Below are 20,848 nucleotides of genomic sequence, written 5' to 3'. Positions count from 1 at the left end.
ACTTCTTCTGTAACTTTTGATGCTATTCTTATCAACAGAATTATGGAAAAGGCTCGGCGCGCGCAGGTTCTTTGTCGCAGTCGCGCAAGTGCTTACGATAACGTGACCGTAGTTTGCGTCGTGAAAATCTAAGTGACCGTTTTCCTGGATCCACGACATTAACCAGCGCCGTGTAACAAGTAAAAGTGGTAAACATTTTCCGTATACAGTATTGTGTAAAAGGTATGGAAACGCCCGTCGACGAAATTTGACAAAATTCCAGCCTTTTCGACGAAATTCGGTGCGAAACGAAATTTGCGTGACATTTCGGCGAAGTTTCTAAGCAGGCATCGTTTGAATTCATATTTCACGGACTGATTCACTGGGAACGTTAGTGAGTCTCTAATTTCGAGAGAAAATCGCAGGGAACCTTTAGAGGAAATTCGCGTTTCAGTATTCACGAAAATACTGTGTTTGTTAAGGTTGACTAATTCCTAAAAAAAACAAACGGAATTTGCCGTTGCGTTCCAGTCCTCAAGCATTCAAACAAGTAGGTAACAACTTTGTTCTTTATTAGAAACGTATTTTAATACGTTTCTAATAAAGAACAAAGTTGTTCCTTCTTAAAAGAAGGAACATGAAAGAATAATTCAGAGCCTTCCATGACTGGCCGTAAAATTACCGATACTGTCAGTACAATTCGAAACTGAAAACAAAGAATCTCTTTTATTTTTCACATGCTCGTCTTTCCTTATGAAGTAAAAAAGAGAAGTGTGCCAACGCACCAAATTTAAGTTCGAATCAAAGTGACTGAAAAGAGGTAATAATATTGGTTTTAAGTGTACACAGTATCCTTTGGATTTCCTTTCTTTTGTGTTCAGAAGTGTTAACTAAGATTCCAGTTCAGGAATTCAGGAAGTGTAAGCTATGACACGAAGAATAAAAAACAAAAAATACAAAGTGAAGAAAAAAAATGAATGATAGAGACTTCTCACAAGCAGCATCTTTCACAGTCCAAGGCATCTGTCAAGAGCAAAGAAGGTTGTTAGTGCAACTAGGTTAAGTTTTACGTTGTAATTTGATTTAATCAACTGAGCTGATAAAGAGTTTAAAAACTGACAGAAGTTTCGAGCGTCAGCACTTCGTCTTTCGCTCGGACGAGGGGTTAACACTCGAAACACCAGCTTTTTAATTCTTTACAGTGGTCAATTTACGTTATCAACTCGGTTGATAAAACCTAATTATCTGGCTATACTCCCCCCTCACCCCCACCCCCACCGACGCAGCACCAGAGTTTCTCTAGAACCTTACTTCCTTTATTTAGAAGTTTTACGCTGTGTGACTGGGAATTTCGCAGTGCAATGCCTAACGATTTCTTTTCAGTTTTTTTTTACCCTTTTTCCCTCACTTCTTCTATCATTTAATACGAATGGATAATCGAGGTCGATTTGTTGAATGAATTTGAATGAATTTGTAGGAAAACCACAGGAGACCCAAGGTTGTTCAAAGGGTGGGTAACGCTATCGCATAGCCCATTGCGGAAACGTGTGGTTGTTTTGCGTTTGTTTGAAAAACTAAGATATTCAAATGAAAGATCAAATAAATTTGAGAGTCTTAAGCAAGAATAGAAGTATATAGAGGAGGAAAATAGCAAAATGACAGCTCTTCAAATATCACCTAAAATAGAGAGTTTGGGTTTGTATGAATTTTGCAACTTTTGAAAGGCTCCGATCTGGACACTTTTCTGCTGAAAACTCTCAAACTTGACTGGATAGCTTTTAATTCAGTAACTTTTCATTTGAAATGTTTAGATTTTCAATGTAATCAATATAAGAAACTCGTCCCAGTCCTCTCACGTTTCTACTTAACAATTATTCGCCGAAGGCGAGGTGAATATCGTCGAATAATCCCCGAGACGAAGTCGAGGGGATTATTCGACAATATTCACCGAACCTGAGGCGAATAATTGTTTTAGTATAATTTCAGCGCTGAACAACAGAAATTTTTAAAATCATAACATTTTAGTAACATTTATTAACATTTTAGTTTAACATTTTATATAAACTGCGCGGAGCGGTTTATATAGCGTCATATAAGGAACCGCTCGACCAATCAGATTGCTGGAAACTCTTTGTTCAGCTCTGAAATTATACTAAAATGGGCTATAGATAACTCTCTAGCAGTTAGACAGCGGAGTACATTTTGATGACAATGATTCGCTGAACAGGGATTTATCCGTTGGATAGTGTCATCTACTCTTTGAACAACAGGGCCGAGAGCTAGATGAAGCAAGCAAAACTCACCTTTAGACATTTTTGACGACTTTATGAGGTGAAACATAATCATATTTGGCAACAGGCTTGGCGAAGTCTAACTCATAGTAGCTGACATAGTCCTTGGGTTCCATGCCCAAGTTGATCATCTGTAAATCGAGTGAAAGGAACATTCTATGAGACACCAAAATTGCGACCAAGTACGACCTATTTATGGGATCCCTGTGGTCTGACATCTGTTTGCATAGTACCTTGCGTGAGTAAACACTATGAACTCAGAATTTTGACCTTTTGTTCCAAGAAAACCTTGAAATTGTTCTGTACAGAAACTTGAAACTATCACAACTTGAAAATTTACAGTACCTCCTGGACCAAGTTGAGTGGAAGGGTATATCTCTTTGGGCTCTCCAGAATAATGGATTTTGCAATCTCTATATCGTCTGAAAGCGATGCTCTCCTCTTGCCAGAAGTCTTCTCCTTGATTGCTCGACGTTTCTCCTTGGAATGTTGCAGCCTCTCTCTATAGGGCGAGTCTGGTGCAATCACTGAACAGGCAGTCTCCAGTTCATCGGCAAAAGACACCCTTTTTTTATTCAATCCTTTGTCTGACTCAGGACCTAAGCAGCACTCCTTGATAATGTGTCTTCGTTGTGAGGCCTTCTTCTCGAACGTTTTATTCTTTGCACAGTCGCCAATGATGGATTTAGCAATTATAATGCTGTCAACCAGCGAGTTTCTCCTTTGGGAACTTTGTTCCTTGATGAGCTTCCTCGTTTCAAAATTTCGCGAGTCCCTCTTCTTGTCGTTAGCCATCACATCCGCGGCCTTCCTTTCCTCGTGTTGGTGGGTGGCGCCTTCTACATTCCTGGTGGTCAGATGTTCATTACTCTGCTGACCACAGCGTGCTCTGACCAAATTGACCAAATTTCCAGCAACTTTGAGAGCAAATTAAAACAAAGGGATCAATACGCAATCCGACTTAATATGAAACAACCAATCAGAACAAAAGTGGCCTCACAGAGAGCCAATAAAAACGTGGAGTAAAGACCAAGTAAACTACGTGAAGTGTGTGGGTGATGCCTGACTCTGGGTCGAGAGGTCCTGGTTCGAGACCTGGCCGTGTAATTGTGTTCTGGTACTGGGTCTAACTACCAGGGCCTCTCTCCATCAAGGAGTATTAGCAGGCAGGGGAAGAACTGAGAAGGAATTGTACGGGAAAGCTGAAGGGAAACATTCTTAATAACATATGATGTAAGTTCAAATCCTTCCTGTATAACCTTTTAGCTCTTTACTTAATAAAATAAGATCTTTACCTGCGAAAATAAGATGTAGCGAAACTATCAGCTCTTTTAAACGCAAATGTATTGAGCACATAAAGGAGGGGTACGCTAATATTGATCATATCCGAATAACCTAATATTCTTAACTTTTATTCTTTTATTGCATGTTGATAGCTAGTTTATTTCCTCTTATTGTAATTACTATAGTAAGACATTTCTAAATTATTGCAATTGCTTGTAACTTTATCTTATTGTAATTTAAAGGCGAGGGCCACAAGTTTCTCAGTCTAACGACTGTAAAGTACTTCCCTCGTTAAATAAAATTATTTATTTATTTTATTTTATTCATTTAGAACACCTGTTGCATCAAAGAAAATGAAACAAGTTTCGCTTCCTTTGAGACAACAGGTGTTGACACTCCAACATTCAATCCCATCACACCTAGCAGGAGTGAAATAAGGGAGTCATGTGTTAACCCTTTATACCTTAACATCAGTATGCATATTCTAAGTTACTCTTACTGCTACGTTACTCTTATGATTCAAAGAGTCAGTTTGCATAGGGAACTAAGGCAACATTTAACAAAAGTATTTGATGCCAGCTGGTAAGCTTTAAATTGCAACCAGTTGAAATTTTGATTCAAATTATGCTGGTTCTAGGATTTCAGCCATTAAAACAGTTTTTGAAATTCCAGAACAGGCATCACTTGATATACCTTACAGGGCTCGAAATTGCGACCGATACAGTCGCCAATGCGACTAAAACTTTTAAGTTGGCAACTAAAAGTTCGAGTTTAGTCGCCACTTCGGCGACTAAACTAACTTCCTCTGATAAATAAAAGATTGTAGATGAGAAAAATTTCTTAAGTCTCGTTTCTGCTTTTCTGCCGAAGGAAATGCAAATTAAGTCTGTTTACCTTTAAGCTAAAACTTGAAATGGCTTTCACATTGCGACTTCCGAGACGACATATAACAGTAGCTTCTTCATGGTGATCGCGGGCGCAATATTTTGGTGAAAAGCTTCTGAATTTAAAATGAATCCGTTGAGAACAGGAGGTCTGGTACTAAATGCCTATCCGCCATGTTTGATAAATGTTTGATGCCTTCGTATCGTACGATTTCTTGCATGCGATGTGACATATTTTCCCTGCTAAAGTAGCCCTGAAATGTTCTTATTACTTTTTTCGCTTACTGCTTAAGGTAAGATTGTCATGCAAAATATTTCGGAGATTCCTCTTTTGTGTTTTCATGTTTTAAGTCATTCAAGATCGAGTATTTCGGTCTACCCCACAATCGCAGCCACAATCCACCAGAAGCCGAACAACAACGCCAATTGAATAAAGCTCTAATCTGATTTCTATTCTTGTACTATCTGGCGACTGCACTTTTGCACCTGCCGACCATTTTTTCTCTGATAGTCGCCAAAAGACGACTTGGAATTTTCTTTAATTTCGAGCCCTGCCTTAATAAAGCCAGATTGAAAGAAAAAGAAATATGTTGAAGCATCATCATGTTAACACTAAGATGTTGTACAATGTAATCAGTATTCAGCATGGCCTCTTTAAGCCACTGGCCTGCCGTAAGTTTGTTGCATGCAATAAAGTTGTACCGTGTAAATCAGCCCTGAGGAGAAATTCTGTCTTGTGGGACTTAAAGTATCAGAGTTAAATTATAAACTGTTGAAGAGTGATAAATACGCAACTCATTTGTATTTTTGGCAGATGTATTTTTTAACTGGATGAAAAGCCCCCCTTGTGAAAATGCTGAATAAAGCCGGCCCATCATTATCATTATTACTATTATCAAATAAAAAACACTTCTCTATTTCTCTTAGACACTATTGTCTGAAGCTACTTAAGCTTCAGTCCTGAAACAGCAAAATTCTTCGCCTCTCAGGACAGAACATTTCTGCAGAAAAATCGGAGCATTTACTTGCCCTAAATTGATTCTACTGTTTGCTTCAAGTGCCTGGAGATTAGTACTAGTTATCAGTATAGTGGTAAGATGCTCCGACTGTTGCTCCGTCGCGTTGGTGGTTTTAGCGGCTTTATTTCAGCTGCTGCTATTTAACTCAGTGCCATCAAACTATGAGCAACAATCACAATCCTGCTCGAAGGCTAACTGAGAATTTTTATGTATCAGCTTCGAGGCTTTTCAAGCCAACATATTGCATCGTAAAAGATCTGAAGCTTCGCAAACAAACAACCCACAAATTTAACAACTTCAACGGCTATGTTGCTGGTCTTCTGCTATTATGCGGTGACATTTCAGGCCACCCTAGCCCTGAAGGATGAGACTTGAAACCGAACATGCATATGCAACCAAGCATCCTTGTTTCCAACTGAAGGAAGAGGGTCTGAAATTTTGCCATCTAAACGTGCGTTCCCTTCCTAGCCATTTTGAAGAAATCAAAATGCTAATGCTCATGAATGACTTCCATCTGTTTGCAATGAGTGAAACTTGGCTCAATTCCACCTGGACTGATCATGAACTTGCACTTGACAACTACACATTTTACCGTTATGACAGGAACGATGCTAAAGGAGTGGAGTAGCGATTTATATAAAAAACTCACTTATATGTCGACGAATATTCATCTTCTCGACAAAGAATCAAACGCTGAATATGTATACATGGAAGTAAAACAACACGCTGTTGGAGCAAAATCTCTATTTATTGTTTTTTACCGCCCTCCCAACTGAACGTCGAAGCGATTTGATCAAATCACACAGATTATTGAATCAGCCTCTTGTCACTGGAATGAAATTATAGTAACCAGCGACTTCAACATAAATATTCTTGATGCAACGAATGCAAACTGCAAGCTCATCAAGATATTCCGTGATGCGGGCTTGAAGTAATTACCAAACACGGCAACGCGAGAATACAAGAATACATCTTCTTATTAGATCATCTATACACAACACATAAAGATAGAATCAGCGAAGTTATTGTTCCAGTTTACGGACTAAGCGATCACTACCCAATTTGCAAGGTAAGATAAGTTTTAAGACGGAGCACTATATTTCGGCTGGCCAAACCAGCCTTCTGGTGGGTGCACCCCAAACAAATTCAAACTAGGTCACTCCGTCTCACCCCAGTTCAAAGGCTTGGCAACCAAGTACGCAATTGTAAAATGGACTATCTGGAAAGAAAAGTCTAAGAAATAGATATCGATGGCCGGGAATGAAATTAGTTCGTTTTGGTCAATAATGTACTACTTCCCTCTCCTTTAATGTCAATACCTTATCCACGAATCAAGGCATGAATTGTTATCCGCAAAACACTTGTGGATCAATATATTTTGCCATAACTGGGCTCGATACTTATTTTATTTTTCTTTTCAAACTTCATTCTCTGAGCGATTATCAAGCTATCTTGATATCGCCCTTGGTCAGTACTGAATATCTAATATACCTTCCCTTTTTTTAATCCTTATAAACCCAATCGAGATTTTACTTATCACCAAAATCCCGAAGAATGCGCGACCCCATTCTAATAACCCCATTTAAAATACAATATAATTATAGTTATTCCATTTGTGAAAATGTGGCCCCATCCAGTGGCACATCCTCATAAGCCTATTTATGGGATATGCTCCACGAGGGAGAAACTTACTTCCTCGACAACAGCAGCTGGAAATTCATACTTTAGCATTTCACTGTCCAGGATGATTGCTTTGGCAACTTCGATCTCCTCTGTCAGTGATGGCCTTCTCTTCCCACAAAACCGATTCTTTATTTCTTGGCACTTCTCTTTTGACTTTTTCAGACTCTCTTTGTGGTCCCATTTTGGCACTATCACTGAACAAGCGGTTTGAATTTCCTCAGAAAAGTGAACCTGTCTTTTACTACGCGTTGATGCGAGCTCAGATTCACGACATTTTATCACACGGCGCCATTCAGAGGCTTTTTTCTCGTATTCTTTGTTCTTAGACTGGCCGTCAATCAATAATTTCGCAATCGTCAAGCTGTCAAGGAGGGAATTTTTCCTCTCGGAGGTATGGCGTTTGATGATCCTCCTTCTTTCAGCATTCCGACAATCTCTCTTCTTGTCGTCTTTAATGACATCCTTGGTCGTTCTCACTTTGTCCTGGATAAGGGCGACTGGGGGAACGTTCGTACTCTAGGAGACGTCCGTTTCCTGGGGGACGTTCTTACTCCGAAAGACCTCCCTTTCCTGGGAGACTTCCGTTCCCTGGGGAACTATGTTACTTAATATGAGGACACCAAAAATTCGTACTCTAGGAGACGTCCGTTTCCTGGGGGACGTTCTTACTCCGAAAGACCTCCCTTTCCTGGGAGACTTCCGTTCCCTGGGGAACTATGTTACTTAATATGAGGACACCAAAAATTCGTACTCTAAGAGACGTCCGTTTCCTGGGGGACGTTCTTACTCTGAAAGACCTCCCTTTCCTGGGAGACTTCCGTACCCTGGGGAACTATGTTACTTAATATGAAGTCATTTGTTGAGGTCACCAAAAATTCAACCGTTTCTTAGAAGAAGAAAAAGGAAAGAGTGCCGATGTAACAAACCGGTTCACTTCCATTAGATCAAACAATATTAGATTCTTGTGGTAGAACATCCGACAATCTGATTCTTCGCTAACTGTGTCCAGTTTACTGGACAAACATTTTCAGAAGAAAGAATCTCAGAATCAAACTGATATCAAAAGCGACACCTGGATCGAAAATTTAGCTTCGAGCACCACGGTTTCGAGGACGGTTAAAGTCACACTACCTCGCCATTCCTGCTCCATTTAGCGTTGAGCAAGAATATGTTAGTACATGTACAAGCATGTCCGTTAATACAATAGTTTTTATTGTAATTTACCTCCCAAGAAAGAAGACAATTTAGTAATAACTAACTTGTTAAAGAAGCGTGAAAGTCCATCGCTTTCTCACACCAGCTGTACCCTCTCTCTATTGTAAGTTTCCTAGTGGATGTGAATTTTCCTACTCCTTCACTTCCTTTAATTAAAGCGCAGCTAGCTTTTCCGGCCTTATCTCATAAACCATGGCCTGTTGTAAAAAGTTTATTTTCACACCTGGTGTTTGAGAAGGACCGGGCATGGGCTCTTCCAGAGGATAGTAATAGTAGTAATAGCCTTCTTGGTAATCATCTTCTGGAGGATAACTACTATCAACTCTGACACTGGTAAGCTCTTCCCCGCCACTTTTACCAGTCTCTGCATCCACATTTCTCGTAGACGTGTACAAGTATTCATAATATTTCCTGATAGGCCTGGAGGTAAAAACGAAAGGTTTTAGAACCTTACCTTAAGCTACGAGGATAACTGGATCACAAGCGACCTACTGTTCTTATCGTCTTATTTCACCTTAAGAATCAGTTCTGCAAATAAGAAGGATTGAAACGGAAATACAGAAAGATTCAGACCCTCTGTGATTATTTGGGAAGAAAGATCAAGAGGTCTTCGATTCCCCAAAGAAGAAAGACTTACCTTTTTTCTTTAGCTTAAAAATTGATTACCAATTATATCTCTTTTTAACAGCTAGGCTAATCTGCTCAAGTGGCAGATAAATTTATCCAACGGAAAAAGCGCTACCTAATGGGTAAGTGTTATTAAAGCCTACTGCACTTTTGACTCTGGATGAAGATTTAAACAGTGGATAGTGCAATCCAAACTTCGAACAGCCTAGTCTGGCGAAAAACGACACTTTGCAGTACTCCATCCTAAGAAAAAGGTGAAGTCCATAATCATCAAGGAATGATTACGGGTTGCGGTTTTGAAACGTGACGTTATACATACCATGCAAACACAAAGAAAGAAATCATCATGACAAGCAGAAAGATCCCTGCTGCCACGAAGGTTGTGGCAATAATGGAAAGGCCACCTTTTTTCTGTTCTTCCTTTTTATCGTTTCCTTTGTTGGCACCTATTATTTCGTCATTGCTTTTTGTGTAAGCCAGGGACAAACCAGTCCAGCGAATATTAGATCCTGGTATGGTAAGAGGCTTTGAGGCTATATTAGACTGCACACCTCCGTACTTGACGTATTCAGGGCCATGTCGCGCGGAAATCCTTTCTTTCGAAGGCAAAGTAACAATAGGTGTACCAGAGTCCCTCTCAATAAAACGTTCAGTCTCAAGATGTCCAGGCTCTCCGGATCCCACGTTGGTTTCAGTGTCTTTTTCAGTATCTAGAGGAGCACCAGAGCCCCTCTCAATATAACGGTCAGGCTCAATATATTGAGGCTCTTCAGATCCCAAATAGGCTTCAGTGTCTTTTTCAGTGTCTACCGAGGCGCGATATTTCCTCACAAGAAAACGTTCAGGCTCAAGATATTGAGGCCCTCCAGATCCCACGTCGGCTTCAGTGTCTTTTTTAGTGTTTTGATCAGTGTCTAGATGGGCACCAAAGTCCCCCTCAATATAATGGCTAGGCTCAAGATATCGAGGCTCTCCAGATACCAAGTCGGCTTCAGTGTCTTGTTGAGTGCCTCGTTCAGTGTCTAGATGGACACCAGGGTCACTCTCAATGTAACGGCCAGGCTCAACATATTGAGGCTCTCCAGATCTTATAGATTCCCTGTTGGTTTTAGTGTGTTGTTGGGTACCTCTGGGGGCAACAGAGCTCCATTGAACATCCTTTTCAGTTTTAATATGTGGAAGCCACGCAGATTTCAAATAGTGACCAAATTCAGAACCAGAATTAAACTGTTCAGTGGTATCAATGCCCCAGTCACCATAATTGTTAGGTTCTATATCGTGAAAGGTGACAGAAAATAGATGGCATGTTATTAAAAAAGGAATACATCAACACTTGTCCTTTCTAGCTAAGCATGTAATTGTTACGCATAACTAACCATGTTTTATACGTATGATGCCGTAGTTCGACAAAGTGTTTGCACTGTTTTACTAGAAAAATGATGCGTGGGAGTTCTAAGAAGCTGTCTCGAAATTTTACAATATCGCTATCCAAAGATATTGTACCACCCTCGATGACTTTGTCCGGAAAAAAGGTGATAGTTTCCTGTCTTTAACGTATTTAGTATGAATGAAAGGTGTTCGTTGTGTAAAACTAGAACCCTACAAATCTCAGAAAAGTAACTGATGCACACTAATTTCAGACTCACGTTCCATTTCTTCCTGCTCCCCAGCGGAACCAGAAGCGTCATATTCGTGTTCATTAAAAGCCCAGTTGGTGATAGACTCTGGATCCGGATTTTGACCCTCACCAGTTTTCCTCCGGACGAAGAGTTCAGGTTCAAAAAGCTGAGTCTCACCAGAACCCACTTTGTCATTAGGAGGAGTGACCTTAAAGTAAATTTCAAACATGGATACTATATCTTGTCATAACCAGAGCATAAAAATAAGAAAAGTTTTAAAAAACACTATACACGAATAAGGAGCCGAAAAGCTTTCCACAGGCTGTCATATAGGTGATAAAGTAGAACGATGCTCCACCGGAATCTTCCAGAACACTGCAGTGGTGCGCCAAAAAATACGGAACATGGGGTTGTGCCCCAGCAGGGTAAATGCTACGGGAAGTAGCAACACTCCGAGGAGACTCGTGCCACAGAAGCTGAGATAAGCTCTGAGAGGGTGAACCTTAAGGCTCGTAAACTGACCTTACCTTTTTTGATTTTTTTAATGATTCTAGTAGGTTCTCCCCTCTCCTCAAGATATTCTTTCCGATGTTAAACGATTTCTTTAATTTAGCTGGAAGGGTTGGCCCTCCGCTGTTGGTAATCCCATCACGGGTAGATGTTGTTCCACTGGTATCTTGGCCAGTTCCAATATAATCAACTGCGCTGTCATGGAGCCTGTTTTGAAGAGGCTTCAATGAAAACACGGGGAAGCTTCTTGTCTCTTTGAGACTTGATGCTAGAGAATCTCCTACAGATAAAACAAACGTATGCGAGGATTTTCGTTAGAAAAAGATCATTTTTTGTGTCCCTACCTCGGCCCCATACGGAAGCCGAAAAGGGACAATCCAAAAATATTTTTCAAATCCCGAAAAATATTTCAAATCGAAATATGTATTTTAAACTCACTGTCGAAAAGTTTGACAAATCCAAAGATATTTTGCAAATCCAAAAAAATGTTTAGAAATCCAAAAAATTTTTTTCAAATCCGAAAATATTTTGCGAATCCAAAAAAATATTTTGAAATCCAAAAAAAATTTTTTCAAAATCCGAAAATATTTTGCAAATCCAAAAACATATTTTGTCACGTGCTATTTGCACCAGCAGTCACCCAGCGTTTTCTTGCCATATCCCGCATCATCCCGCATACAAAATGGCGAAGGAACGAGGATAGAACATGTTCTGTCATAAATGTGGAAGAGAATGTGGGAACAATGAAACATTCTGCCGTTGTTGTGGAACACTAAAATGGCGTGAAGAGGAAAGCGTGTTGTCCAGCTCGGGAGACGAAAGATTGGCTATAGAGCATTACTTTAATAAGGGATTTCGTTACGAGACCATTGTTCACCTTCTGGCAGAATACCATGGGATTTCAATGAACGTGAGGACTTTGAAGAGAAGGCTACGTCACTATGGGTTACAAAGAAACCACCTTCATTCAGAACACACTGTTAGGGAAATAGTTAGACGAGAAATTGTTGTAAAATGAGGTTGACAGGCCTACACGACTCCCCAGCGCGTGTTTAAAGTAGCCTATTCAAATTTTGGCCCCATTGAGTATGTCTTTAGGCGACCGTCCTCTTTTGTAAGATACGAGAAACGGATTTTTGTATATTTCGTTGAGTAGTGGTTGTGTTTCTATTAAATACCAGTGTCTCATGAGAATTTGCTTTAGGTTTGGCACTGATGGTTGGTATTGTGTGACACAAAAGGCAAGATTCGTTGGTTCGTCTCTTGTTTCTGTTGAAGAGCTAATTTCCTGTTTTTTAATTCACTTCTGAGAGGGTTGTGCTAGGGAGGTCCTCTCGGTAGCCTCTCTTTAGCAAATGCGCTTCATTTGTAATTTTCTCCTCAAATATTGTTTGAGAGGAGTTTGTTCTTAGAAGTCTAAGGGTCTCCCCTTTTATGAAGTCTCTTTTAATTCCTTGTGGGTGACAGGAACTATAGTGTGTATACAGAAATGTCTCAGTTTGTTTAAAATGAGTACGCACATCAGGGATTGCGTCTTTTTTCAATCATTCGCCTTGGTAGATGTACAGCTATTTTTTTCACTGTCTCGATCGTTAAGTTGTCTTGATTGCTTTCAGCTTGCGCCACGCGCGCTGATTCGATCGTACTACAGTTCTTAGTGTTCCCATTTAGCACAAAATTTTTTCGAATTTCAAAATTTTTTTTGGATTTGCAAAATATTTTCGGCTTTTGAAAAAATCTTTTTGGATTTCAAAATATTTTTTTGGATTCGCAAAATATTTTCGGATTTTGAAAAAATTTTTTTGGATTCGCAAAATATTTTCAGATTTTTAAAAAAATTTTTTTTGGATTTCTAAATATTTTTTTGGATTTGCAAAATATCTTTGGATTTGTCAAACTTTTCGACAGTGAGTTTAAAATAAATATTGCGATTTGAAATATTTTTCGGGATTTGAAAAATATTTCTGGATTGTCCCTTTTCGGCTTCCGTAGCCCCAGGCCTACATAGGTTAGATTTCAAAGAACGTGCATTTGACTTCCTTGGTGTTTTGACCGTTCTCTTTTCCATACACATTCGTTCCTATTGATTATTAAATGTATATCTTAAAACTAACAATCTTGATCCGTTTTCTATATTTTATTTAGCATGAATGAAAGGTGCTCGTTGTGTAAAAACCAGAACCCTACAATTCTCAGAAAAGTAACTGATGTTCACTAGTTCCAGACTCACGTTGCATTTCTTCCTGCTTCCCTGAACCAGACGTGTCATGTTCGAGTTCATTAGAGGCCCAGTTGGTGATAGACTCTGGATCCGGATTTTGACCCTCACCAGATCCTCTCTGGGTGAAGGGTTCAGGTTCAAAGGGCTGACTCTCACCAGAACTCACTTTGTCATTAGGAGAGATAACCTTAAAGTAAATATCAAACAAAGATGCTATATCTTGTCATAACCAGAGCATCAAAATAAGAAGAGTTTAAAAATAAAAAAAAAGCTTACTATAAGCTATCGTGTAGGGGATAAAGTAGAACAATGCTCGGCCGAAATCTTCCAGAACAATGCATTGGTGAGTCACAAAATACGGAATATGGGGTTATGCCTCAGCAGGGTAAATGCTACTGGAAATAGCAACGCTCCGAGTGGACTCGTGCTACAGAAGCTGGCATAAGCTCTGAGAGGATGAACCTTAAGGCTCGAAATTCACCTTACCTTTTTAAATTTTTTTAATGATTTTAGTAGGTTTTCCCCTCTCATCAAGATATTCTTTCCGATGTTAAACGATTTCTTCAATTTAGCTGGAAGGGTTGGCCGTCCGCTGTCGGTAATCCCATCACGGGTAGATGTTGTTCCACTGGCATCTTGGCCAGTTCCAGTAAAATCATCTGTGCTGTCATAGAACCTGTTTTGAAGAGGCTTCAATGACAACAAGGGGACGCTACTTGCCTCCTTGAGATTTGTTGATGGTAAAGAATCTCCTATAGATGAAACAACACATGCGAAGATTGTAGTTACAAATAGATCATTTTTGTGTCGCTACCTCGGCCCCAGGCCAACATAGGTTAGATTTCAAAAAACGTGCATTTTACTCCTTTGCCGGTGTTTTGACCGTCCTCTTTTCTTTACACATTCGTTATTTATTAATTATGCCTCTCCAATCTGAACACGATTTCTAAAAATTGTGATCCATTTTCGATATTTCTTAGCGTTCACAATTGTATTTAGTATGAATGAAAGGTGTTTGTTGTCGTGTGAGACTAGAAGCTTACAATTCTCAGAATAGTAACTGATGCACACTAGTTCCAGACCCACGTTGCATTTCCTCCTGCTCCTCTGAGCCAGAAGCGTCATATTCGAGTTCATTAGAAGCCCAGTTGGGGCTAGACTCTGGATCCTGATTTTGACCCCCACCAGAGCCCCTCTGGATGTAGGGCTCAGATTGAAAGAGCTGAGTCTCACCAGAACTCACATTTTCATCAGGAGGAGTGACCTTAAAGTGATTGTCAAACAAAGATAATATATCTTGTTATAACCATAGCATCAAAATAAGAAAAGATTTATAAAACGCCATTCACAAATAGCGAGGCAAAAAGCTTTCTACAAGCTGTCAACGAGAACAATTTATCAATGGGAGGAGTGGTCTTTCAGTGGAAGTGGAGCATAGCCAATATATCTTATCATGACTACATCATCAAAATAAGAAAAAAAAAGCCTCAAAAAAACTCTGTGATCCAACAAATAGCGTACCAATAAGCTATCTACAAGCCACACTACCGAAAACTTCTAGAACACTACAAGGGAGAGCCAAAAGATGCAAAGCCAGAATTAGAACCACAAATCTGTGTTCTAGATATTATTATTATTAACCTAAAAGTAGAAGTAGAACAAGGCCATTATATCAAATCATTACCATGTCATCGAAATAATTAGAACTAAAAAGAGCACATCGTTATCAAAAAAGCGAGGAATAAGCGACATGGTCCAGTGGTAATAATAAGATTTAGACTGAAAATCTATAGCTACAGTTTGAAGGCCTGGCGTTTCACTTTTAACTTCCTAACGTTATATTTTCTGTAGATTACTTTCCTGTTTTGAGCTGGAGTAAAGTCAAGAGCGACAATCGTTATACATCTTTTTCAATCATACAACTAAAATAATTATCCATGCATGCCTTTACTGATCAGCTTTAAAGATCAGTTTTGTCTACAAGAGAGAGCAGAATCCTAAAACTTCCCGATTGAAGAATTAGAGTGGGTGCTAAGTCCGGAGACAAAAAACTTCGGGCTTGTAACACGGCAGGGCCGTGGGGTTGTGCCCCGAGCATGCAGGGTAAATGCTGCTGGGAGTAGCAACACTCCGAGTAGCCTCGTGTTAAAGAAGCTCTGTGGGATAAACTCTGGGAGGATGAACCTTAAGGCTCGTAAACTGACCTTACCTTTTTTAATTTTTTTGATAATTTTAGTAGGTTCTCCCCTCCTGTCAAGATATTCTTTTCGATGTTAAACGATTTCTTCAATATAGCTCGAAGGGTTGGCCCTCCGGCGTTGTCGGTAATCCCGTCACGGGTAGGTGGAATTGCACTGGTATCTTGGCCAGTTCCAGCATAATCATCTGCGCTATCATGGAGCTTGTTTTGAAGAGGCTTCAATGAAAACACGGGTAAGCTACCTGTCTCTTTGAGATTTGTTGATGGTAGAGAATCTCCTACAGATAAAACAAACGCATGCCAGGATTTTCGTTACAAAAATCGTTTTTGTGCCGCTACACCGGTACCCCTAGCCTCTATAGGTTAGATTTCATAGAATGTGCATCTTACCTCTTTTGTGTTTTGACTGTCCTCTCATTTTATTTTTACACATTTGTTCATATTGGTTAAATTTATATCTCCAATCTGAAGACGATTTCTAAAAATCTTGATCCGTTATAAAGATTTCTTAGTGTTCGCAGTTACATTTAGCATGGAATGAAAAGTATTCGTCGTGTAAAACCAGAACCCTACAATTCTCAGAAAAGTAACAGACGCACACTAGTTCCAGACTCACGTTGCATTTCTTCCTGCTCCCCTGAACCAGACGCGTCATATTCGAGTTCATTAGAAGCCCAGTTGGGGGTAGCCTCTGGATCCGGATTTTGACCCTCACCAGATCCTCTCTGGGTGAAGGGTTCAGGTTCAAAGGGCTGACTCTCACCAGAACTCACTTTGTCATTAGGAGAGGTAACCTTAAAGTAAATATCAAACAAAGATACTATATCTTGTCATACCCAGAGCATCAAAATAAGAAGAGTTTAAAAATGCCACACACAAACAGTGAGCCAAAAAAGCTTACTATAAGCTATTGTGTAGGGGATAAAGTAGAACAATGCTCTGCCGAAATCTTTCAGAACAATGCATTGGTGAGTCACAAAATACGGAATATGGGGTTATGCCTCAGCAGGGTAAATGCTACTGGAAATAGCAACGCTCCGAGTGGACTCGTGCTACAGAAGCTGGCATAAGCTCTGAGAGGATGAACCTTAAGGCTCGAAATTCACCCTACCTTTTTAAATTTTTTTAATGATTTTAGTAGGTTTTCCCCTCTCATCAAGATATTCTTTCCGATGTTAAACGATTTCTTCGCTTTAGCTGGAAGGGTTGGCCGTCCGCTGTCGGTAATCCCATCACGGGTAGATGTTGTTCCGCTGGCATCTTGGCCAGTTCCAGTAAAATCATCTGTGCTGTCATAGAACCTGTTTTGAAGAGGCTTCAATGACAACAAGGGGACGCTACTTGCCTCCTTGAGATTTGTTGATGGTAAAGAATCTCCTATAGATGAAACAACACATGCGAGGATTGTAGTTACAAAATAGATCATTTTTGTGTCGCTACCTCGGCCCCAGGCCAACATAGGTTAGATTTCAAAAAACGTGCATTTTACTCCTTTGCCGGTGTTTTGACCGTCCTCTTTCCTTTACACATTCGTTATTTATTAATTATGCCTCTCCAATCTGAACACGATTTCTAAAAATTGTGATCCATTTTCGATATTTCTTAGCGTTCACAATTGTATTTAGTATGAATGAAAGGTGTTTGTTGTCGTGTGAGACTAGAAGCTTACAATTCTCAGAATAGTAACTGATGCACACTAGTTCCAGACTCACGTTGCATTTCTTCCTGCTCCTCTGAGCCAGAAGCGTCATATTCGAGTTCATTAGAAGCCCAGTCGGGGCTAGACTCTGGATCCTGATTTTGACCCCCACCAGAGCCCCTCTGGATGTAGGCCTTAGATTGAAAGAGCTGAGTCTCACCAGAACTCACATTTTCATCAGGAGGAGTGACCTTAAAGTGATTGTCAAACAAAGATAATATATCTTGTTATAACCATAGCATCAAAATAAGAAAAGATTTATAAAACGCCATTCACAAATAGCGAGGCAAAAAGCTTTCTACAAGCTGTCAACGAGAACAATTTATCAATGGGAGGAGTGGTCTTTCAGTGGAAGTGGAGCATAGCCAATATATCTTATCATGACTACATCATCAAAATAAAAAAAAAAAAGCCTCAAAAAAACTCTGTGATCCAACAAATAGCGTACCAATAAGCTATCTACAAGCCACACTACCGAAAACTTCTAGAACACTACAAGGGAGAGCCAAAAGATGCAAAGCCAGAATTAGAACCACAAATTTGTGTTCTAGATATTATTATTATTAACCTAAAAGTAGAAGTAGAACAAGGCCATTATATCAAATCATTACCACGTCATCGAAATAATTAGAACTAAAAAAAGCACATCGTTATCAAAAAAGCGAGGAATAAGCGACATGGTCCAGTGGTAATAATAAGATTTAGACTGAAAATCTATAGCTACAGTTTGAAGGCCTGGCGTTTCACTTTTAACTTGCTAACGTTATATTTTCTGTAGATTACTTTCATGTTTTGAGCTGGAGTAAAATCAAGAGCGACAATGGTTATACATCTTTTTCAATCATACAACTAAAATAATTATCCATGTATGCCTTTACTGATCAGCTTTAAAGATCAGTTTTGTCTACAAGAGAGAGCAGAATCCTAAAACTTCCCGATTGAAGAATTAGAGTGGGTGCTAAGTCCGGAGACAAAAAACTTCGGGCTTGTAACATGGCAGGGTCGTGGGGTTGTGCCCCGAGGCATGCTGGGTAAATGCTGCTGGGAGTAGCAACACTCCGAGTAGCCTCGTGTTAAAGAAGCTCTGTGGGATAAACTCTGGGAGGATGAACCTTAAGGCTCGTAAACTGACCTTACCTTTTTTAATTTTTTTGATAATTTTAGTAGGTTCTCCCCTCCTGTCAAGATATTCTTTTCGATGTTAAACGATTTCTTCAATATAGCTCGAAGGGTTGGCCCTCCGGCGTTGTCGGTAATCCCGTCACGGGTAGGTGGAATTGCACTGGTATCTTGGCCAGTTCCAGCATAATCATCTGCGCTATCATGGAGCTTGTTTTGAAGAGGCTTCAATGAAAACACGGGTAAGCTACCTGTCTCTTTGAGATTTGTTGATGGTAGAGAATCTCCTACAGATAAAACAAACGCATGCCAGGATTTTCGTTACAAAAATCGTTTTTGTGCCGCTACACCGGTACCCCTAGCCTCTATAGGTTAGATTTCATAGAACGTGCATTTTACCTCTTTTGTGTTTTGACTGTCCTCTCATTTTGTTTTTACACATTTGTTCATGTTGGTTAAATTTATATCTCCAATCTGAAGACGATTTCTAAAAATCTTGATCCGTTATAAAGATTTCTCAGTGTTCGCAGTTACATTTAGCATGGAATGAAAAGTATTCGTCGTGTAAAACCAGAACCCTACAATTCTCAGAAAAGTAACAGACGCACACTAGTTCCAGACTCACGTTGCATTTCTTCCTGCTCCCCTGAACCAGACGCGTCATATTCGAGTTCATAAGAAGCCCAGTTGGTGGTAGCCTCTGGATCTGGATTCTGACCCTCACCAGACCCCCTCTGGGTGAAGGGTTCAGATTGAAAGTGCTGAGTCTCACTAGAACTCACTTTGTCATTAGGAAGAGCAACCTTGAAGTAAATATCAAACAAAGATACTACATCATGTCATAACCATTGCATCAAAATATGAAAAGATTTACAAAACACCATGCACAAACAGGGAGCCAAAAAGCTTTCGAGAAGCCGTCATGTGTGTGATACAGTAGAACAATACTTCATCGAAGACTTCCAGAACACTGCATCGGTGAGCCACAAGAGACGAAACATGGGGTTGTGCTCTGGGCAGGGCAAATGCTACTGAGAGTATCAACACTCCAAATAGACTCATGTTACAGAAGCTGAGATAAACTCTGAGAGGGTGAACCTTTAAGGCTCGTAAATTGACCTTACCTTTTTTAATTTTTTTAATGATTTTAGTAGGTTCTCCCCTCTCCTCAAGATATTCTTTCCGATGTTAAATGATTTCTTCAATTTAGCTGGAAGAGTTGGCCCTCCGCTGTCGGTAATCCCATCACGGGTAGATGTTGTTCTACTGGCATCTTGGACAGTTCCAGTAAAATCCTCTGTGCTGTCATAGAGCCTGTTTTGAAGAGGCTTCAATGAAAACACGGGAAAGCTACCTGTCTCTTTGAGACTTGTTGATGGTAGAGAATCTCCTACAGATAAAACAAACGTATGCCAGGATTGTCGTTTCAAAAGATCGTTTCTGTGCCGCTACGTATACGCCTCTGGCCTACATAGGTTAGATTTCAAATAACGTTCACTTTTACCACTTTTACCACTTTGGTGTTTTGACTGACCTCTTTTTTCTACACATTCGTTGTTATTGGTTAAATATATCTCTCCAATCTGAAGACGATTTCTAAAAGTCTTGATCCATTTTATATATTTCTCAGCGTTTGTGGTTCTAGCAAGTGAAAAGAAATGACTGGTACCTTTGGTGGGACAAAAGCTAACTATTTCGATTTATTATTTTTTTTTTTTGTATGAGTAGGTCTTTAGTGGTAAGATTTCCTCTGTTTTACCTTTTAAAAAAGGAGGGAGGGAGAAAAAGAGCGAATCGACATACTTCACTTTTACCCCGCCTATTCTCACGGCTAATTTTCATCGATTAGCTTTTTCGTTGTTGCTGCCTGAATTTCAGATGTCTTAGACTTAGCGACAGCTATATTTGAGATGGGTACGCTAGGAATAGCTCCTATTGTCCATCTAGTTACAAAATAAACCTGAGGTTCTCGGCAAGGAATTCAAAGTGACACAAACAACAAAAATAACATGCACCATATTTTTCCGTCTTCGCGCCCTTTACTCGGGCCACAAAGTAAATAGAAATCTCGTCAAATTTCGAAAATTACTCAAATAAAGTAGAAATGCAACTAACCTTTGCCAAATGCGGCAATTGCAAAAGCAAAAATCACGATCCAAATCACTCTCATCTCATTTTTTTAGGAAATCATCTCTGCATAAATAACTCCGAGGCTCTCCGAAAGAAAAGTCACAGAAATGTGACGTCATAAAGGTTAATTGCCAATTTAGAAACAGTCATTTTTGACAATTAACGTGATTGGTTGCTGCGTGGTCTTGTGCAGAACGCGACATTCAAGCTAACAGGAGAATTTTTTCCCTTTTTCTTTGGTATTTTTGTGGTGTTTTACTTCTTCTGCAACTTTTGATGCTATTCTTATCAAACAGAATTATGGAAAAGGCTCAGCGCGCGCAGGTTCTTTGTCGCAGTCGCGCTTGTGTTTTCGATAACGTGACCCC

The 20,848-nt window shown here is 39.7% G+C and overlaps 2 protein-coding genes across 2 annotated transcripts; both read right to left on the bottom strand.

The window, feature by feature from the left end:
• Positions 1-686: 686 nt before the first annotated feature.
• On the bottom strand, positions 687-14,419 carry LOC148729800 (uncharacterized). Its single transcript, XM_088761639.1, has 9 exons — positions 13,819-14,419; positions 13,342-13,519; positions 11,129-11,391; positions 10,629-10,809; positions 9,302-10,253; positions 8,579-8,775; positions 2,616-3,187; positions 2,283-2,401; positions 687-1,002 (listed from the first exon to the last, which is right to left on the bottom strand). The coding sequence occupies exons 1-8, from the start codon at positions 13,861-13,863 to the stop codon at positions 2,285-2,287; spliced, it is 2,505 nt and encodes an 834-aa protein (XP_088617765.1). The 5' UTR covers positions 13,864-14,419; the 3' UTR covers positions 687-1,002; positions 2,283-2,284.
• A 3,221-nt stretch (positions 14,420-17,640) lies between these two features.
• LOC148729799 (uncharacterized) lies at positions 17,641-20,582 on the bottom strand. Its single transcript, XM_088761640.1, has 4 exons — positions 20,466-20,582; positions 19,475-19,740; positions 18,976-19,153; positions 17,641-18,637 (listed from the first exon to the last, which is right to left on the bottom strand). Exons 1-4 carry the CDS (start codon positions 20,518-20,520, stop codon positions 18,345-18,347), a joined length of 792 nt encoding a protein of 263 aa, XP_088617766.1. The 5' UTR covers positions 20,521-20,582; the 3' UTR covers positions 17,641-18,344.
• Between the last annotated feature and the right edge of the window lie 266 nt (positions 20,583-20,848).

The sequence above is a fragment of the Stylophora pistillata genome, chromosome 5, assembly GCF_964205215.1.
Source record: "Stylophora pistillata chromosome 5, jaStyPist1.2, whole genome shotgun sequence".
NCBI lineage: Eukaryota > Metazoa > Cnidaria > Anthozoa > Scleractinia > Pocilloporidae > Stylophora > Stylophora pistillata.
This window is presented reverse-complemented; position numbering and strand designations above follow the sequence as displayed.

Coding starts and splice junctions, on each gene's coding strand:
- LOC148729800 (XM_088761639.1), bottom strand. CDS start 13,863: ATGAGAGGGGAAAACCTACTAAAATCATTAAAAAAATTTAAAAAG. Junction 11,392..13,341: donor GAAGCAGGAAGAAATGCAAC/GTGAGTCTGGAA, acceptor TTTTATCTGTAG/GAGATTCTCTAGCATCAAGT. Junction 10,254..10,628: donor GGAGCAGGAAGAAATGGAAC/GTGAGTCTGAAA, acceptor TTCACGATATAG/AACCTAACAATTATGGTGAC.
- LOC148729799 (XM_088761640.1), bottom strand. CDS start 20,520: ATGAGAGTGATTTGGATCGTGATTTTTGCTTTTGCAATTGCCGCATTT. Junction 19,741..20,465: donor AATTGCCGCATTTGGCAAAG/GTTAGTTGCATT, acceptor TTTTATCTGTAG/GAGATTCTCTACCATCAACA. Junction 18,638..18,975: donor GGAGCAGGAAGAAATGCAAC/GTGAGTCTGGAA, acceptor TTTTATCTGTAG/GAGATTCTCTACCATCAACA.